General features: G+C 45.2%; 1 protein-coding gene, 1 long non-coding RNA gene and 1 pseudogene across 12 annotated transcripts in view; 1 reads left to right on the top strand and 2 right to left on the bottom strand.

The window, feature by feature from the left end:
* Nucleotides 1–6,355: 6,355 nt before the first annotated feature.
* Nucleotides 6,356–12,766, bottom strand: LOC140604511 (microtubule-associated protein RP/EB family member 1-like; annotated as a pseudogene).
* Nucleotides 12,767–13,036: 270 nt separating this feature from the next.
* Nucleotides 13,037–19,533, top strand: LOC140605020 (uncharacterized). Its single transcript, XR_012007816.1, has 3 exons — nucleotides 13,037–13,243; nucleotides 17,731–17,885; nucleotides 18,929–19,533. It is a non-coding gene; the product is annotated as an uncharacterized lncRNA (long non-coding RNA).
* Nucleotides 16,250–19,792, bottom strand: part of PRKAG2 (protein kinase AMP-activated non-catalytic subunit gamma 2) — a 265,070-nt gene continuing 261,527 nt past the window's right edge. For all 11 annotated transcript variants that reach the window (XM_072776912.1, XM_072776910.1, XM_072776911.1 and 8 more), the window contains one exon: nucleotides 16,250–17,375. In XM_072776912.1, coding sequence (XP_072633013.1) covers nucleotides 17,344–17,375 — 32 coding nt within the window. In that variant the 3' untranslated portion in view covers nucleotides 16,250–17,343. The remainder of the gene's footprint in view (nucleotides 17,376–19,792) is intronic.

The following is a 19,792-nucleotide window of genomic DNA, read 5'->3' as shown; positions in this document are numbered from 1 at the left end:
CATCCAGGTATCCCTAGAATGGACTTTTTTTTTTAGAATGGACATTTTAACAATATTTGTTCTTCCAATTCATGAGCATGGAATGTCTATTTGTTTGTGTTGTCTTTAGTTTCTTTCATCAGTGTTTTATAGTTTTCAGAGTACAGGCCTTTCACCTCCTTGGTTAAGTTTATTCCTAGGTATTTTATTTTTTGGGGGGTGCAATTATAAGTGGGATTATTTTCTTCATTTCTCTTTCTTCATTTTTTGCTTCATTATTAACATATAGAAATTCAACAGATTTCTGTATGCTGTGTTCTTACTGAAGCATTAATCAATTCTAGTAGTTTTTTTTTGTGGAGTCTTTAAAGTTTTCTATAGAATATCATGCCATCTGCAAATCATGAAATTTTTACTTCTTCCTTACCAATTTGGGTGTCTTTTATTCTTTTTTTCTTGACTGATAGCTGTGGACAATAAGACTTTAGGTCTATATTGAATAAAAGTGGTGAGAGTGAACATCGTTGTCTTGTTCCTGACCTTAGAGGAAAAACTCTCAGCTTTTCACCATTGAGTATGATGTGGGCTGTGTGTTTTTCAGATGTGGCCTTTGCTATATGGAGGTATATTCCCTCTAAACCTACTTTGTTTTTATCATGAATGGATGTTATACTTTGTCAAGCTCTTTTCCTGTATCTCTTGAAACTATTGTATGGTTTTTATCTTTTCTCTTATTGATATAATGTATCACTTTGATTAATTTGCAAATATTGAACCACCCTTGCATCCTGGGAATAAATACCACTTGATTGTACTGAATGATTTTTTAAAATGTATTGTTGGATTCAATTTGGTATTATTTTGTTGAAGATTTTTGCATGTATGTTCACCAGAGATATTGGCCTATAGTTCTCTTTTTTTATAGTCTTTCTCTGATTTTGGTATCAGGGTAATGCTGGCCTACAGAAGGAATTTGGAAGTTTTCTTCATCTTTATTTTTGGAATAGTTTGAGAAGAATAGGTATTAGCTCTTTTTTAAATGTTTGGTAGTATTCACCTGTGAAGCTGCTTGGTTCCGGATACTTGTTTTTGGGGAATTTTTTGATTACTAATTCAAGTTCATTGCTGGTAATTGGTCTGTTCAAATTTTCTGTGTCTTCTTGATTCAGTTTTTGGAGGTCACATGTTTCTAGGAATTTATCCATTTGTTCTAGGTTGTCCAATTTGTTAGCATATAATTTTTCATAATATTCTCTTACAATCTTTTGTGTTTCTGAGGTGTTGGTTGTTATTTCTCCTCTTTCATTTCTGATTTTGAGTTCTTTCTCTTTCTCTCTTTTTTAAGAGTCTGGCTAAAGGTTTATCAGTATTGTTTTGGTTTTTTTTTTAGTATTGTTGATTTTTTTCAGAAATCAGTTCCTGGGCCGCCCGGGTGGCTCAGTGGTTTAGCGCCACCTTCAGCCCAGGGCATGATCCTGGAGACTCGGAATCGAGTCCCACGTCAGGCTCCCTGCATGAACCACTGCTCCCTCTGTGTCTCTGCCTCTCCCGTTCTCTCTGTCTCTCATGAATAAATAAATAAAATCTTTAAAAAAAAAAGAACAAAGAAATCAGTTCCTGGTTTCTTAATCATTCTGTTGTTTTTTTTTTTTTTTAGTTTCTATTTTATTTCTGATCTAATTTTTGTTTCCTTCCTTCTATTGGTTTTGGGTTTTATTTGTACTTTTTCTAGCTCCTTTGGGTATAAGCTTAGGTTGTTTATTTGAAATTTTTCTTCTTGAGGTAGGCCTGTTGCTGTAAACTTTCCTCTTAAAACAGCTTTTGCTGTATCCCAAAGATTTTGGATTTTTATGTTTTATGTCTATTTTTTTAAAGATTTTCATTCATTCATTTGACAGAGAGAGACAGAGAGAATGAACTAGCATAAGCAGGGGGAGCTGCAACAGCAGGAGAGGGAGAAGCAGAAGCCTGACATGGGGCTCTATCCCAGGACCGTGGGATCATGACTTGAGCTGAAGTCAGACACTTAACTGACTAAGCCACACAGACACCCCTATTTTCATGTCTTCATGTATTTTTTAATTTCCTATTTGATTTCTTGGTTGACCCATTCATTGTTTGGTAACATATTAATTAACCTTCATGTATTTGTGCTCTTTCCAGTTTTTTTCTTGTGGTTAATTTCTAGTTTCATAGCACTGTGGTCAGAGAGGATGCATGATATGACTTCAGTCTTTGAATTTGTTGGGATTTGTTCTGTGGCCTAATATTGGTCTGTTCCAGAGAATGTTGCATGTGCACTTGGAAAGAATGTCTGTTCTGCTGTTTTAGGATGGAATGTTCTGAATATGTCTGTTAAATCCATCTGGTCCAATGTGTCACTCAAAGCAACTGTTTCCTTGTTGATTTTCCATTTTGATGATTTGTCCATTGATGTAAGTGAGGAGTTAAAGTGTCATACTATTATTGTATTACTATTGATTACTTTCTTATGTTTGTTAGTAACTGCTTTATATATTTGGTGCTCCCATGTTGAGTGCATAAATATTTACAGTTGTTCTTTTTGTTGATTATCCTCCTTATGATTCTATAGTGTCCTTGTCTCTTCTTATGGTCTTTGTTTTAAAATTTATTTTGATCAATATAAGTATTGCTACCCTGGCTTTCTTTTCACATCTCTTTGTATGATAAATGCTTTTCTGTCCCCTCACTTTTTTTTTTAAGATTTCATTTATATATTCATGAGAGACACACACAGAGAGATAGAGAGAGAGAGAGAGAGAGGCAGAGACACAGGCAGAGGGAGAAGCAGGCTCCATGCAGGGAGCCCGACATGGGACTCAATCCTGGGACTCCAGGATCACACCCTGGGCCAGAGGCAGGCACTAAACCGCTGAGCCACCCAGGGATCCCCTTGTTTGTTTGTTTGTTTGTTTGTTTGTTTTATCCATTTTGTCACCTTATGCCTTTTGTTATTTATTTATTTATTTATTTATTTATTTATTTATTTATTTATTTATGATAGTCACAGAGAGAGAGAGGCAGAGACACAGGCAGAGGGAGAAGCAGGCTCCATGCACCGGGAGCCTGATGTGGGATTCGATCCCGGGTCTCCAGGATCGCGCCCTGGGCCAAAGGCAGGCGCCAAACCGCTGCGCCACCCAGGGATCCCTCCTTATGCCTTTTGGTTGGAGTTTTAGTTCATGTTCATTCAAAGTAATTACTGATAGATAATTATTTATTGCCAGTTTGTTACTTATGGTGGTGGTGGTGGTGGTTGTTTTTGGTCTAATAGTTGTTTTAATAGTTTTTCCCTTCCTTTCTTTCCTTGCATTTCCCCCTTATGATTGGTTGGCATACTTGAATGATATACTTGGATTTCTTTCTTTTTATTTTTTTGCATGCTTTTGATTTTGTTTGTATATGACATCTGCATATAGTAGCCTATATTAAGTTGATAGTTGCTTAAGCATGAACCCCATATATTAGGTATATGGTGGCATAGTTTATATCCTTTTATTTAGTGAGTCCCTTGACTGATTTTTATAGATATACATAATTTTACTGCTTTTGTGCTTCCTATTTTCTTTACTCATACTTATGGTCTTTCTTTTCCACTCAGAGAGTCCCCTTTAACATTTCTTATAGTGCTCGTTCAGTAGCCTTAATTTCTTTAACTTTTGTTTGTTGGGGAAATTCCTTATCTCTCCTATTCCTTCTTTATCCTTCTTACATCCTTGCTGGAATAGAGTATTCTTGGCTGCAGATTTTTTCTTTCATTACGTTGAATATAGCATGCCGCTTTCTTCTGGCCTGAAAACTTTCTGCTGAGAAATCAGCTGACAGCCTTATGGGATTTTCCTTGCATGTAACTGCTTTCTTTTCTCTTGATGATTTAAAAAAAAAAAAAGACTTTAAAAATTTATTTATTCATGAGAGAGAGAGAGAGAGAGCGAGGGGCAGAGACACAGACAGAAGGAGAAGCAGGCTCCATGTAGGAAGCCTGGTGCGGGACTTGATCCTGGGACTCCAGGATCATGCTCTGGGCTGAAGGCAGGTGCTAAACCGCTGAGCCACCCAGGGATTCCCCTGCCTTGATTTGCTTTTAAACATTTCTCTTTATCACTACTTTTTGCCACTTTAATTTCTATGTGTCTTGGTGTGGACCACCTTGGGTTGATTTTGCTGGGGGATCTCTTTGACCCTTGGATCTAGAATACTGCTTCCTTCCTTAGACTTGAGAAATTTTCAGCTATTATTTCCTCAAGTAATTTTGTTGTTCCCTTTCCTCTCTCTTTTCCTTCTGGGATTTCCATAATGTGAATGCTATTATGCTTGATGGTGTTGCTGAGTTCCCTAAGTCTATTCTCATTTTGCTTAACTTTTTTTTCTCTCACCTGATCAGCTTGATTACATTCCATTACTCTGTCCTCCAGGTCACTGATTTGTTCTTCTGCTTCCTCTCATCTACTATTTATTCCCATCTAGTTCATTTTAAATTTATTTCTTGTGTTCTTCATTTCTCATTTGTTCTTTTTGTTGAGCGTCACACTGAGGTGGAACATATTCTTTCTTTGGGACATATTCCTCTGTCTCTTCATTTTATCTAACTCTGTGTCTGTTTCTATGTGTTAGGAAAGTCAGCTATGTCTCTTGTTTTTATTTTTTTTCAAGATTTTACTTATTTATTCAGGAGAGAGACACACACACACAGAGAGAGGCAAAGACACAGGCAGAGGGAGAAGCAGGCTCCACACAGGGAGCCTGACATAGGACTCGATCCCAAGTCTCCAGGATCACATCTTGGGCCAAAGGCAGTGCTAAACTGCTGAGCCACCCAGGCTGCTCTGTCTCTTGCTTTTGAAAGTAATGGCCTTCTGGACAAGTCCTGTTGTGCCCTACAGTGCAGTGTTGCACATTCACCAGGACCTGGTGCTTTAGGAGTGTCTCCTATGTGTGTTGCATGCACCCTGCTGTGTGTCTGAGCTGTGTTTAGTCATTTGCAGTGGCTCACCTTGCCTGTTATGGGCAGTGTTTGGTTCCTGTGGTGTTATTGGGCTGCTCTGGGGCCACCTGAGGTTTGAGTTAAGTCAGACCAGGTGTTTGCAAGATGCAATACCACCAAAATGCCCCATGCTTTCCCTGTGTTGGTCCCTGAGAAGTTTTCCTTTGTGGGTATGGCCCCCACAGTTTGACTGGTGTGTGTGGTTATCTTTCCCTCTCCCCGGGACAGGAGTCCCTTTGGAGTAGTGCTGGTCTCTGTTGGAGCTGCTTACACACTGCCAGGCTTGTGCTACTGCTTTGGAGGGACCTTGGCCAAGAGCATATTGGAGGGAGTGGATCTGCAATATGTGTGGGGGTGAGATGCACAGTGTTTTCAAGGTTTGTGTGTAGGTCTTCTGCAAGAGGGTACCTGTCACTAGTGGAACTGAGGCCAGCCTGGTTGAAGGGGGTGACTCAGCAAAGCAAGCTGGGATGGGAAAGGTGTGGTGTTAGCAAGATTTGCCAGTCACTGGTCTTCTGGGGGAGGGACCCATAGTGCCAGGGCTCATAGGGTCTGGCCTCCTAAGGCCAGGACTGAGGTAGTTCTGCCATAGCATGGCCTGGGGCAGGTCTGCCATAGCATGGCCTGGGGAGGTAGACCAGGACTGTGCTATTAGCAAGTAAGGTAGCAAGAGTTGGTGCTGTGCTTGTTCCTGCAGGTAGCTATGTGTTTATGTTAGGGGCATAGGGGATGGAAATGGTGCCCAGCCAGCTCCTCTGTTCCTGGAGGAGTTCCCCCAGTGATCTCTGAGAGGAGGGAAACTCTCCCTCTGGTATGCCCCAGGTGTTTTTCAAACTGCCTCTCTGCTGTATCTCCTGGGTTGTTTGTTGTGCTCTGTCTTTAAGGGAGGGGACTCCATTTCCTTTTGCCCTCCTGGCTCAGAGCAGAGCCTGCTGATTTTTAAAATTCCAGGTTTTAAGTCCTTCTGGTTGTAAGAACTCATGAAATTATACAGAAAAATTGAAAGTAAAATTGGGAAAAGGATAAACCAAATACCAGCCAATAGAAACCCTGTGAAGCTTCATTGACATAAAACAAAATAGTTTTAATTTTTTAATTTGTTTTCCTATCATGGTTATATTTTATATTTTGAAACATGGAAGCATATTTCATTTATTTATTGTTTTAAAGGTTTTTCTTTTTTTTAAGATTTTATTTATTTATTCGTGAGAGACACAGAGAGAGAGAGAGAATGAGGTAGAGACACAGGCAGAGGGAGAAGCAGGCTCCATGCAGGGAGCCTGAAGTGGGACTCGATTGGGGGTCTCCAGGATCCTGCCCTGGGCTGAAGGTGGCGCTAAACCGCTGAGCCACCTGGGCTGCCCAGAAGCATATTTTAAATACCCTTAAGGCATTCGTTTATTAAAACATTCTCTGCCAAGATTTCACATTAGCTTAAAATTCAAATCAGTCTTTACATTTCTCTACTGAGGACTCCACCTCAGTGTATGACATAAAAGCACCTTCTCCAGCAGTGTTACCAGCGTCCACATGGTGAGCCCCATGGTCAGCCTCTCTGTTCCCCAGGTGACCCAGCTAGATGTTAATACTACTCTGCTCCAGGGAAAAAGCTTCTAACTCAAACTCATTGGAAAAGGGGTGGAACTCCTGCAAAGTGCACTTTTAGAAGAGGTACTGTTTGCTCATGAAAAGAAACCCGTGAGTCCTCTAAGAATAATAAAAGGGGGTATTTTACAGTTAAGCACATGATTTGGAGTGAAGAATTCAGATGTTGCTCTGCTGGTCCAGGCTGTTAATACTTTTCTTGTTCCTCCTGGGGCCCCCTTCATCAGGTATCACAAAGCCTTTATCTGTGGCATAGAGAATGTCCATGATCCTCTGCAATACAGGATTGTTTTCCCCTTCATTCTCCTGGCAAATCAATTCAATGTTTCTTAGCTTTCCAAAGTAGACCTCTCTCTCTTTCTCCAAGTCTTCAACGGCAAAGTTTCAATACATTGACCTGCTTCATCAATTCAGCTGCTTTGTCATCCTCGTTGCCCACACCAGGATTCTTTTGCACCATACCCAGGCTAGTCTTAGGGGTTGCAGTGGGCCTCTGTGGAGCTGCACTGCAGGAGCCAAGAGGTTTCTTTGGTTTGTTCAGAGCTGGAGCAACAAGGGAGGGAGCCACTGCGGTTTCTTTTTATTTTTATTTTATTTTTTAAATATTTTATTTATTTATTCATGAGAGGCAGAGAGAGAGAGAGAGAGAGAGAGAGAGAGAGAGGCAGAGACACAGGCAGAGGGAGAAGCAGGCTCCATGCTGGGAGCCCGACACGGGACTTGATCCCAGGTCTCCAGGATCAGGCCCTGGGCTGAAGGTGGCACTAAACTGCTGAGCCACCCGGGCTGCCCACTGCAGTTTCTTGACTTTGTCTGGCAGCTACAGTGTCATAGTCTTTTCCATTATAGCTTGCATCAAAAAAACTTCTTGAACCATTGAACAAATTCAAAATTGTCCTGAAACTTTCCCTTTACTAATTTGTCCACAGGAATTATTTTGTCAACACCCATTCTCTTAAATCCTGGTTGTAGTATTGTGAAGTTCTGGATGTGTTCATGCTCTAGTTTAGCCTGGAATTTTCACTTTCTTCAAGGCAATGGAGCCAGGGAAAAGCAAATTCATAAACGACAATAGGCAGCCCCTGAGCACAACTGTTCGATTTTTGTCAGATTTAGCTGCAGAGACTCATTGATGCAGGCCAGCATGTCATGTTGACTTAGGTTATCACTGGTGATGGACTTCGGCTCTCAGCAGGACCGTGTCCACTGCCTGTGCCCGGCTTCGGTCCCATCTTCATCTCGTTCAAATCGCCCGACCCAAAATAGTTTTATTTTTTAAATTTTTAATTTTTTTCCGGAGGATCCCTGGGTAGCTCAGTGGTTTAGCGTCTGCGTTTAGCCCAGGGCATGATCCTCTCTGTGTGTCTGTCATGAATAAATATATAAAATCTTAAAAAAAATTTTTTTTTAAATTTTTTTCCAAAATAGGTTTTTAAGTGGATTCTCTGTGGACAGAGAATCTCTAAATGATGATGAAAGGTTTTGTGCACCGGGAACATATTACAGTTCTAAACTTTTACATGACCAGTAACATTTGTTTATGCAAAAATATGTTGGGCAAAACTTGACAGAATTGCAAAGAGAAATTGACATCATATAAGATACCTTAATACCTTTTAGTAGTGGATTGGTGAAATCATTTTTATTTTTATTTTATTTATTTATTTTTATTTACTTTTTAAAAGATTTTATTTATTTATTCATGAAAGAAACACAGAGAGAGAAAGAGAGAGACACAGGCAGAGGGAGAAGCAGGCTCCATGCAGGGAGCCCGACATGGGACTCTCTGGGATCACACCCTGGGCCGAAGGCAGGCACTAAACCGCTGAGTCACCCGGCTGCCCTTATTTTTATTTTTAAATATTTTATTTATTTATTCATGAGAGACATAGAGAGAGAGGCAGAGGGAGAAGCAGGCTTCCTGCAGGGAGCCCAATGGGGGACTTGATCCCCGGACCCCAGGATCACTACCTGAGCCAAAGGCAGATGCTCAACCACTGAGCCACCCAGGTGACCCAGGTGAAATCATCTTTAACAATTAGTAAGGATGGATGGTCTCAACAAATGAAAAGGGATACACATTCTTTCAGATGGGGATAAGCCATTTATGGATATTGAGCATGTAGAGGGTCATAAAGCAAGCATCAACACATTTCCAAGAACTCCTATTGACCACATTCTCTGACCACAATGCAATCAAGTTAGAAATCAATAACAGAACATAGAGAACCCTATGCATTTGGAAGGTAGGAGATATACTTCTGCATAATTCATGGGTCAACAAGAAATCATCAATTTAGAAACTGTTTAAGCTGACAGCAAAAATGCTACAAATGGAAGTATATGGGATGCCATAAAAGGGAAAAAGTTAACCTTAAATGCTTACATTAGAACAACAACAACAAAAAGGCTGAACATTGCTGAGCTTAATGACCCATTTAAGAAGTTAGGAGAAGAAAGTAATAAACTGAAGGAAAGCAGAAAGAAGGAAAAATAAAGAGCTGAAGTGAAAGGTACAGAAAACAAATATTAACAAAGTAAAATGCTGGTTTTTGAAAGAATGAAATCGACAAGCATGTGGCCGGGCAGCAGGTCTAGAAGTCATTAGTGCTGATGGACGCAGGAGGACAGCAAGGCTCGTGAGTGATACCTTTAAGAAAATGGGAACAGGGGATCCCTGGGTGGCTCAGCGGTTTGGCGCTTGCCTTTGGCTCAGGGCGCGATCCTGGAGTCCCGGGATGGAGTCCCACGTCGGGCTCCTGGCGTGGAGCCTGCTTCTCCCTCCTCCTGTGTCTCTGCCTCTCTCTCTCTCTCTATGTCTATCATAAATAAACAAATCTTAAAAAAAAAAAAAGAAAATGGGAACAGATGGGTTACCTCATGATTTTGAACTCAGGGTGAGGAGACTAGCGTTTCTTGCAAAGAATTTGAAGATAAATTAATGGTAGATGATGGAAGACTAAACACATGAAGAAGTGACAGCTGGGGGCCCGCCAGGGCCCTATAGGGAGGGGTGGCAAGGCCCTGGGGGGTTGTCAGGGGAGGGATCAGTCAGGACCATGCCGGATGGAGAGGTGCCCAGGGTGGGGGCTGGCCGGGGGGAGGGGCGCTTTCCTGGAGGACAAGGGTGGGGGTTGGTAGTGTCTGGCATGGACAGTGGAGTCAGGATGAGGAGGCCGGGCAGCCGGAGGAATGGATGGTGAGGGGCTCCTGCGGGGGGTTGGTGCCTCACAGAGACCTGAGCGAGAGGTTAGGGGGAGCAGGGCTGCCCCCCAGGTCAGTATTCCTTGACTCAGTGACTGTCCCCTGAAAACCGAGTCTACAGGAGGGTTCAAAGATGCGGAGGATGGAGGACACTTCGATGGGGAGGCCGCCCTGTCACTTCCCTGCGCTGCAGGCTGTGCTCCCCACTGGCTCACACTATCAGCTTCACCAACCGAGGTGGGGACCACTCTTCCTCCAGGCAATTTGCAAATAATAGAAGAAAGTACACGCTGTTCTCTTTTAAAAACTGTTTACCCTTCTTAAAAAAGCTTATTTCAAAAAATAGCATTTGGGTCAACTAATTTATAGTATGATAAATAGAACCATCAGGTGCACAAGTATAATGAACAAATCTTAATTATTCATCACTAAGTGTGTTAAGATGTTTGCAGTCTATTATATGGTTACTTTTGAAGACAACTTTCCTTTCAATGTGCTAATAATAGTAGCGCGCCCTATTTCTAGCAAATGGTTTCAGGGTACCAGAAGATGAACCTCTGTCGCCATTTGAGAAACCTCATGTCTGCTTTTTATTTTCTGTTGTATCTTTCCTTTTGTATATTTCATTTTTCATTTATTTATTTATTTATTTATTTGAGAGAGCACACACAAGCCGGGGGAGGGGCAGAGAGAGAAGCAGACTGTCTGCTGAGCGGGGAGTCTGATGTGGAACTCGATTCCAGGACCTTGAGATCATGACCTGAGCCGAAAGTCATGATGCTTAACCAACTGAGCCACCCAGGCGCCCTTCCTTTCGTGAACTTTGATTTTGTGTCTACGTTAAGATAAAGTTATTTTTAAAAAGAAAGCAAATGGCTTACTTCTGTAAAAAATGTTTTGTAAAGTTTTTAAAACCTCTTTTTATTATGGAACATTTCAAGCACCTCCTCGGTACCTAGCTTTGTCACACCAACCAGTCTGCTCTTGTAGTCACAGGGCCTTCTCCTGGTGTGTCCTCTCCTTAAAGGGACACAGTTGTTGGAGAAGGGCCCTCCCTACTCCAGTGTGACCTCACTGAGCTTGATCACATCTGCAGCGACCCTGTTTCCAGTTAAGGCCACGTTCTCAGGCACTGGGGGTGAAGACTTCAGCAAATCTTTTTTGGGAACACAACTCAACCCACAGTAGCTGTTTAGAACTGGGGTTAAGAGCACGGGCTTTGGAAGGAGGCCTGTTATCAAGTCCCAAAGTCCTCAAATTCCAAGTGGTACCAGCTTGGCCAGGTTACCACTTTTTTTTTTTCCCTAAAATATTTTATCTATTCATGAGAGAAACACAGAGATAGGCAGAGACATAGGCAGAGGGAGAAGCAGACTCCCCGGAGGGATGATCCCAGGAACCTGGGATCACAACCTGAGCCAAAGGCAGATGCTCAACCACTGAGCCACCCAGGCGTTCCCCAGGTTTCCACTTCTGTGCCGACACCGACTACCTCAGATGCTGTGTGAGGATCCGAGACCACGTGTGCCGGCCCCGGAGAGTGCCTGGCAGGAAAAGCACTCAATAGTTTATAGCTTCTCCTCCCCCCTTCTTTTCCTGTGCATTGTTGTTATTTGTAGCGCTAGTAATTATTAATAGAATGTGGGCAAGATAGGCCTCATCCAGAAAGTGAGATCTCAGTGAGATTTGAAGGTGGTGAGGGAGGTGGCTGAGCTGAAATCTGGGGTGGGGGCCGGGGGGCCGTTCCGGGAAGAGGAAATAGCTGGAACTTAAGATTCTGTGATGTTGCTCTACTTTTTTCTGCTTGCACACTAGAGTGTAAGCTCCTGAGGGGAGAGGTCTGTCATGTTGACAGACGTGGCCCAGACCCCGTGGATAGTGCCCAGCAGGCCCATGGTAGGTTCTTGGTGCACAGCAAAGTAGTTGTTAAATAAATTAATATTGAATTCTAATTGATCCACATGAGACAAGTCTTCTCTTTGATGGGGTCCTGAGAAGTAACAGGGATTTTGCCATTCCAGGCTGGTTTCCTGGCAATCTCCCGACCAGGGATCACCCACCTGCCCCCTCCTTCCTCTTGCCACTTCTTTTTTTTTTTTTTTTTTTAATAAATATTTATTTATTTATTTATGATAGCCATAGAGAGAGAGAGAGGCAGAGACACAGGAGGAGGGAAAAGCAGGCTCCACGCCGGGAGCCCGATGCGGTACTCGATCCTGGGACTCCAGGACCACGCCCTAGGCCAAAGGCAGGCACTAAACCGCTGAGCCACCCAGGGATTCCCCCTCCTGCCACTTCTGATTGGGAGTTATCCCAAAGGCTGTTCCTCAAATGGCACTTTTTTTTTTTTTTTTGGAAGTTTCTGGAAATTGTTTCAGCTGTTATAAAGGAGACAAGACACAAAACAGACAGTACATGGGAATTCTCAAAATATCATGGAATGGCTGCTTCTGGATTTTAAGAAGTTCAGGGATGAGCTCATCTGATCCTCTGCGCCTTGGAGGGGCTGTCTTGGTGCATGTCTCTCTGCTCTTATCCACTCCCAGCTCCCTGGAGCCGGTGTTGCTTTTTCTCCATTCTCCTCCCCAGGGGAGGGAGCTTGTCCCTCGTGCTGTTCATGCTCTGCCTGGCAGCCCCTGGCACCTCAACCACCTGGGGCAGCCCCGCCGCACCCCCCCCCGCCCCCCCCCCCCCCCGCCCCGAGACCTTGCGACCATGGGTGTGCACGGCCCCTCGTTAGAACAGGAGCAGGGCGCTCGCCCTCCGGAGCCTGCCTTCAGCATTGTCTTGTCTTCTGGAATCCCTGTGTCAGAACTCAAATATGAAGGCTTAAGGTGGAGACGGCCGCCCCCGAATTTCTGGAGGACACTCCATGTTCTGTGGCGTCTCTTCACCTTTAGCAGGTCCCCTGGCCACTTAGGGGAACAGGTTCGGGTGATTGGACACGTCACCAGCCTCACGATCTTCGATCATCGTTGATGTCCTGGCCTTGTCCAACCACTCATCATCAAACATTGGACAGACGTTCACGACGCACCCCTCAGGCCCAGAGATGAGCCCGAGTAAGAGTGTGCGGATGAGTAGGAGCCAGTTGAGGGACACAGTGAGGACAACGCCGGCCACTAACACTTGGGGCCCTCCGGCGCTCAGGGAGAAGCCTTACAGGTAACAGGACGCGCGCACGCACGCATTTGTCCATCTCTTTAACAGTGCCCAGGGAAGGGCCAGGCCAGGAAGGGGATTTTCCAGCAGTTTCCTGGTGTGCACGGCGGTGCTGAGAATCGCATCTGACCCTGGGCGCCACCGTCCGCTGTCCAGGAAGGAGCAGGGTGGAACGGGCCGTCGGGAGGCCGTCGTCCGTGGGCCGTGGAGAGTCCTGGGAGTCCTGGGGGCCTCCGTGGTGCCGCGGCGTGTGACTCGGGCCTGGAGAGAGCAGCTGAACATCTGCAGGTGGGAAGGGAGGTGGGGACCAGTCAGGCCGGTGGGCACGCGGGCAAGGCCTGGCCGGGGGCGTGCGGGTGGAGAAGGCGGCGGGGGCCTGGTCCCCACTGAGGGGCCCCTGCTGGTTTCGGAGCAGGGAGATGAGAGGAAGAGAGGTTCCGGTTCCTGAGGGCGGCCCTCTCCCCATCCCCCCCGGCCAGGCCTTGCGGAGGCCTTGCGGCCGGAAGGGAGGTGACACCACAGCCCGGGTGGCCTCGTTGGCCAGGGAGCATATTCAGGGGGCTGCCACACTGGAGAGGGCCTCGGGTGCGCCTGTGCCACGGGCAGGGGGAGCTCTCCATCCTCAGATCCATGCCGACCTGGAGGTCGTCAGGCCGCCTGGTGGCAGTTGGAGGTCCCACTGAGTCTTTAGAGCTGAGCCTGTGGCCACAAGCAGCCCAAGGCTTGGCTTTGGGCCATTTCTTCAGTCTCCTGAGCCTCAAATACACAGTTTGGAGGAGGTATGAAGGAAGGGAGGAACCTGGGCCTTCGGGCACAGGCGTGTGCGCTGGGCTAGGAGGGAGAGCTTCTGTGCCTGGACGAGGTCAGAGCACTTGTCCCTGGGGTGGGAGGAAGGGTGGCTGGCATACGGGAGGTGGCTCTCGGCCTGTGGCAAATGGGCACCAGTGACCTGTGGCGGGGTTTCCTGCGTGCTGGGACTGTCGTGGTGGGGACTCTCCCATTGGCCTGGAGCACTGGGAGGGGCCAGGAGCTCCTGTGATGCGTGGGACCAATCCTGCATCTCTAGCTACTGGAAGCAGGTGCCCCTTTAGGCTCTGGTCTCAAAAGAGAGCAGGTGATTGTGATGTGGGATTTCGGGAGAGGGAAGCCCATTCTTGGTCAGAGCAGTGTTTCTGTGAGCCTTCCGGTTCGCATCTTCGAGTCCCTTGGAGGTGGAGGTCCGCAGCGTTGCCAGCACGCAAGTGTCTAGAAGGAAGTAGGTACCTGGCTTTTCTCCGACCTCCCTGTAGGAAGGATCTTCAGGATCTTTGAGAGCCAAGTGATAATCGTACCATGTCCTCGCTCTGGTCGGCATCTAAGGTACATTCTGTGCAGTGTGTTAAGTCCAAGAAGTAAGATCGGGCTATATCCACAATGTGAGGGGATTTTAGGGGTTTCCTATGAATGTGTCTTAAGTATGCTCCTTACATAGACTTACAACTATGCCAGTTTTATCAGGAATTTTATGTGAAAAACATGTGGAACCTGTTCTAGATTTCCTTATGAAAATGACAGTGAAACTTACTTTTCAAGTATTTCCCCATGGGTTGCAATTTTCTCCCGAGAGTGCTATTATGCAAAGCAAAATTCTCTTTTTGGTCAAAGAGCTTTGGAAATAAATTCTGTGGAACCTACCTGTGGATTATTTTGTCTCCCTTCCCAGAAAGGCTGCCTGCTGAATGTTTTTTCCCCAAACACAGATGGATCCAGTAAGGAAGTAGCAAATGTAACCAAAATACCCAGAAGATTCTAATTGTTTAGGGCAAAGTGTCTAACCTCACTACTTACATATTGAGCTGGATACTGTATGTCATGGGGCGGGGGAGGGCATCCTCTGTAGCCTCCACCCACCAGAGGCCAGTGCACACCCATCTCCTCACCTCTAGTGGTGACAACCAAAAAGGTCTCCACTTTGCCAGATGTCCCCTAGGGTCCCAAATCTCTCCTGGTGAACCAGTGATTTAAGAGGAGTGTGTCTGCACATGCAGGCGTCGGAAACACTGCTCTGACTTGCAGTATGGGCTTCCCTCTCTGGAAGGATTTCTGTAGGAGAATCAAAAAAGGTTATCGGGTCAACAAGCCTGTTAAATTTTCTTAGAGATTTGGGACGTAAAACAACGGATGCCCTCCATGTGTGGAACGATCTGCTCTTGCTTTTGTCACTCGTTGGTTCAGGAGCCTTGGGGCGCGGTGAGCTCCCCCACAGTGTGAAGGCCCCAGTGGGGCGGGCAGAGCTGGTGCCACAGGGAGCCCCTTGGGCCAGGGTCGCCTGCTTGTGAGCCCTGGGAGAGAAGGGAGCTGCATGCTCAGCCAGTGAGGTGCTTTCTCCCAAGCTGAAGCTTTTCCTGTAGAATCCTTTCTGCATCTGGCTGAAGTGCCAGTTTTCACCGAGAGGACACTCACTAGAACCCAGTTTTTTATCGCTGGCTGGAAAAGCCTCCCAGAGAGCAGCCCTTTGTCTGAGAAGTGGCCATTCCACTCAAGCTGATGCACCGAAGGCTTGCAGGTGTGTGGGGAGGAGAAAGGGTTAACACATTGCTTTGTAAATGGCCCCAAGTTGTTTTCTGAACACATACATACAGAATACACCTGCTCATGGTGTAGTCCCCACGCGTGTGTGCTACACAGACCCGGGCTGGATGGCAAACAGATGTTTTGAGTTGCAACACTGTGTTTGGTAGCTTTGTGCCTTTTTTCCTTTTCTCTCAACTATTACCTAAGTCACAACCATAGTTGTTTCTCTGGGAAAACAGACTCATATGCTCTCTATTTGTCCTAGTAGGAAATAAAAGAAGTTGATGGCTGGGCACAAGAAAATGTGCACATCAATTTTTAATTAAATACGTTCTATTTAATAATGGAGAGTGATAAAGTTTATGAATCAAGTCATTAAGGGTTCTTTTCTGATGATGGAAACAGGAAAATGAGAATTCATATTCTTCATTTGGGGAGAAACATCTAAGTGGGAAACAGCATATAGGTTTTTAATTAATGTGTGTTGAAATACATGGTGTTTTATTTTATTTTTTTTAAAATTTTTATTTATTTATGATAGTCACACAGAGAGAGAAAGAGAGAGAGAGAGAGGCAGAGACACAGGCAGAGGGAGAAGCAGGCTCCATACACCGGGAGCCCGACGTGGGATTCGATCCCGGGTCTCCAGGATCGCGCCTTGGGCCAAAGGCAGGCGCCAAACCGCTGCGCCACCCAGGGATCCCCGAAATACATGGTGTTTTAAAGAACTTTAACAAAATGGTCGATAGTAAGATTTATTTTAATTTTTCAATCTGCCAAAAAAAAAAACCCCAAACAAAAAAAAAAATCAAACTATACTCATATATATACAGTGTCGACATTTTCAGAGCACTTACATTAGGAAACGTTGTGTTTCTTTTCAATCATATGACAATACTGTATATGCCACAATAAAATTTACAAAAACAATCGCATCAGCAATCATACAAACATTATGATTTTACATTTCAATACACAAGAAAAAAATAGACATCTTCCCGGCACTTTTGTTTCCTCACACCCGCTGCCTGGTTTCAGTCTCACAGAACAGCTCTCCACACGTGCTTTTCAGAAACTTCACCCTTTAAAACCTAACAGTGGCTATTTGAGAAGTCCTGTCCTTTCCAGATCCAAACTTAAATGAGAAATTTGCCATTTAAAAATAACAACCAATGGTTTATTGATGGGTGTGGTGAAGCTTACCCACCACAATGTGTAAAAAACTGCATGAAAGTAGAAATAAATAAAGCTGTTGTAAAGCAGTTTTGTTTATATTATAGTTCAGAACACTTAAACATAAAACTGTCGTTAAAGTTTTATAAAGTAATTATTTATATCCAAATCACAACTGTTCGACAAATCTAATGGAAACAAACTGATTTGGTAAAGGTCCAAAGACGCTCACGCCCCAGCACCGTGTGGCTCCAGCTGCCACGGGCCGCAATGGTGACATATCGCGTGTTCTGACATAAGGCACTAGGTCTGAATAGGCCATGCACTCGCCTTATGTCATATTACCTGTTACAGACCAGTGAATTCTTTGAAATGAAAAGTAATAAGAATTTCAGGACACAGTGCACTTTAATAACATACAGCATTTGAAATCGTTCAGACAAACGTCTGAAAACAGTCTTTAACGCAAGCCTGAATCTTCAAACACATAAACTCTGTTTCTTATGCTCAGTTTCAATATCACTGGAAAAAATACCCATCACTAAACCCTGATATACATTCTTAGCCATTTTACTGTCTCTGTCACGGTCCGTGTTCATGAGGCAAAGCGTGACCCCGAATCTGTTCAAGTTCTCCTCCAAGGGCTGCTCCACTCACAGTGGTCATTCTGTTTCTGCCTCCTTCTGTTTGGCACCTGTTGGTAGATGGAGAAATGAAAGTGTCAAAGCAACGTAAAAATATGTTGCAGCTGGGCCTGTCCTACACCCAGCAGGAGTGGTGCTCCGCCTCCTCCTTGGTGGTCTTCCCTGGGTTCTGCAGTGCCTTAGGAGAGAGAATGTTCTAGATGTTGGAGGTGGGGATGGGAAACGAGCAGGTGGCTCCAAGCTCCTCACCCCCACCTGCAGTCACAGCAGCTCAACTTCTGAAGCATTTGTTCTGTGCCTGTCACATTCTGGGAATTCTCACAGTGTTTCAAGCTGTTTCATTATTATACCTGTTTTTCATTATTATACCTGTTATCAGTGACTTTTTTTTTTTTGAATCTTGAGAGAGAGAAAGAGGCAAGGGGAAGAGAGGAGAGGGGCAGAGGGAAGCTTTCAAGTAGAATCCTTGCTGAGCATGGAACCTGACGCCGGACCTGATCCCACCATCCATGAGATCAAGACCTGAGCTTGACCAACTGAACCACCCAGGCTGCCTCTCAGTGAGTGATCTTTGATGTTACTATTGTGGTTGTTTGTTGTCACCACGTACCACACACATATAAGAGAGCAGCTTAATAAATGTGTGTGTTCTGAGTGCTCCACTGACTAGCTGCTATCCATCTCTCTCCCTTTCCCTGGGCCTCCCTCAGTTAACAACCCTATAGTGGCCCCTAAATGTTCAAGTGAAAAGAACAGTCAGTTGCACATCTTTTAGTTTATATCAAAAGCTAGAAGTGATTAAGTTTGGTGTGAGCCATGTGGAAAGCCAGGCCTCTTTTACCAAACAGTGAGCCAAGTTGTATGAAAGGAAACATTTTTTTTTTTTTTTTTGGAAAGGAAACATTCTTGAAGGAAATTAGAAGTGCTACTGCAGGGGCATCTGCTGGCTCAGTAGGAAGAGCGACCTTTGGTCCTGGGGTCATTAGTTTGAACCCCACACTGGGTGTAGAAGATTACTTAAATCAACTTTAAAAAAAAGTGCTACTCCAGTGAACTCATGAATAATAGGAAAGAGCAACAGCCTTACTGCTGGTGTGGAGAAAGTGGCAGTGGTTCCGACAGGAGATCACAGCAGGAGATCACACACGTCTCCTTAGGCCAAAGCCTAATCCAGAGCAAGGCCCTGACTCCCTTCAGTTCTAGGACGGCTGAGAGGGGAGGAAGCTGCAGAAGGAAAGTCTGAGGCTGGGAGGCTGGTTAGGGAGGTGTAAGGAAAGCAGCCACCTCCACGACACGGAAGTGCAATGTGAAGCAGCAGGTTTTCCAGAAGACCTAGCTAAGATAACCAATGAGGGTGCTGCACTGAACACATTTTCAGTGTAGATGAAACAGGTTCTACTGGAAGAAGCTGCCAGCTAGGACTTTCACAGCTGGAGAGGAGAGGTCAGTGCCGGCTCCGAGGCTTCCAAGGCCAGGCTGACCCTCCCGTGAGGGGCTAGTGCAGCTGGTGACGAGGCTGAAGCTGGTGCTCGGTGACCATTCTGAAAATCTCAGGGTCCTTAAGGATGATGCTAAGTCTACTGTGCCTGTGTTCTCGAAATAGAGCAACGAAGAAACAGCGAGAGAACCGGACGAGGAGTGGAGCCGAGGGACTGAATGGCTGTGAGCTCAGCACCAAACGTGAACGGACGAGCAGGTGCTTCTCAGGGACGAGCCAAGAAAGTGGTTTCCCGAGTTGGCCTCTTCCTGGTGGACACACCGTGAAGACGGTTGAAACGACAACCAAGGATTGGGAGCAGGACAGCAGCTTAGCTGGTGCAGCCCCCGGGCCCGAGGACGCACTGTTCTGAAGGCGGCTCTCCGGGGGGTGCAGTACCACCGAGCAGCACCGCCGGCTGCAGGGAAACCGTCCGTGCCGGGAGAGCCATCGATGCGGCAAACTGCACGGTTGGCTTGTTTTAAGGAATAAAACGAGACACAGCCGCCCGGCCTCCAGCGCCCACCACCCTGATGGGTCAGCCCCCGGCGGCGCCAAGACCCTCCACCAGCAGAAAGATCAGGACTCGCTGAAAGCTCAGATGGCGGTCAGCGGGTTTCAGCAATAAAGTGTCTTTCGATGAAGGCGTGTAGGTTCTAGTTTTAAAATTCCTTGGGCCCACTTTATTGCAATATTCGCTTTCATGCAAATGGAACCAAACCCACAGTATCTCTGAGGTGCACCTGTACATACTCATAAAAATGTTTTAAAAAGCATTAAACATATTTATGGATATTTGCACATTCACAACTACTCATATCTGGCTGGCGTATTTCCAAACGGGTTGGTAGGAATGCTACCACTTTTCTCACAGCAGCTTCTATTTTATCTTCAGGCACAAGAAAATTTTTGAAAGAGATTAGTGGTCTATAAAAATAAGGAGCTAAAAAAGCAGTAGCTCCTGCCATCAGACTATGTACTCATTAGTGA

The sequence above is a fragment of the Canis lupus genome, chromosome 15, assembly GCF_048164855.1.
Source record: "Canis lupus baileyi chromosome 15, mCanLup2.hap1, whole genome shotgun sequence".
Taxonomy (NCBI): domain Eukaryota; kingdom Metazoa; phylum Chordata; class Mammalia; order Carnivora; family Canidae; genus Canis; species Canis lupus.
This window is presented reverse-complemented; position numbering and strand designations above follow the sequence as displayed.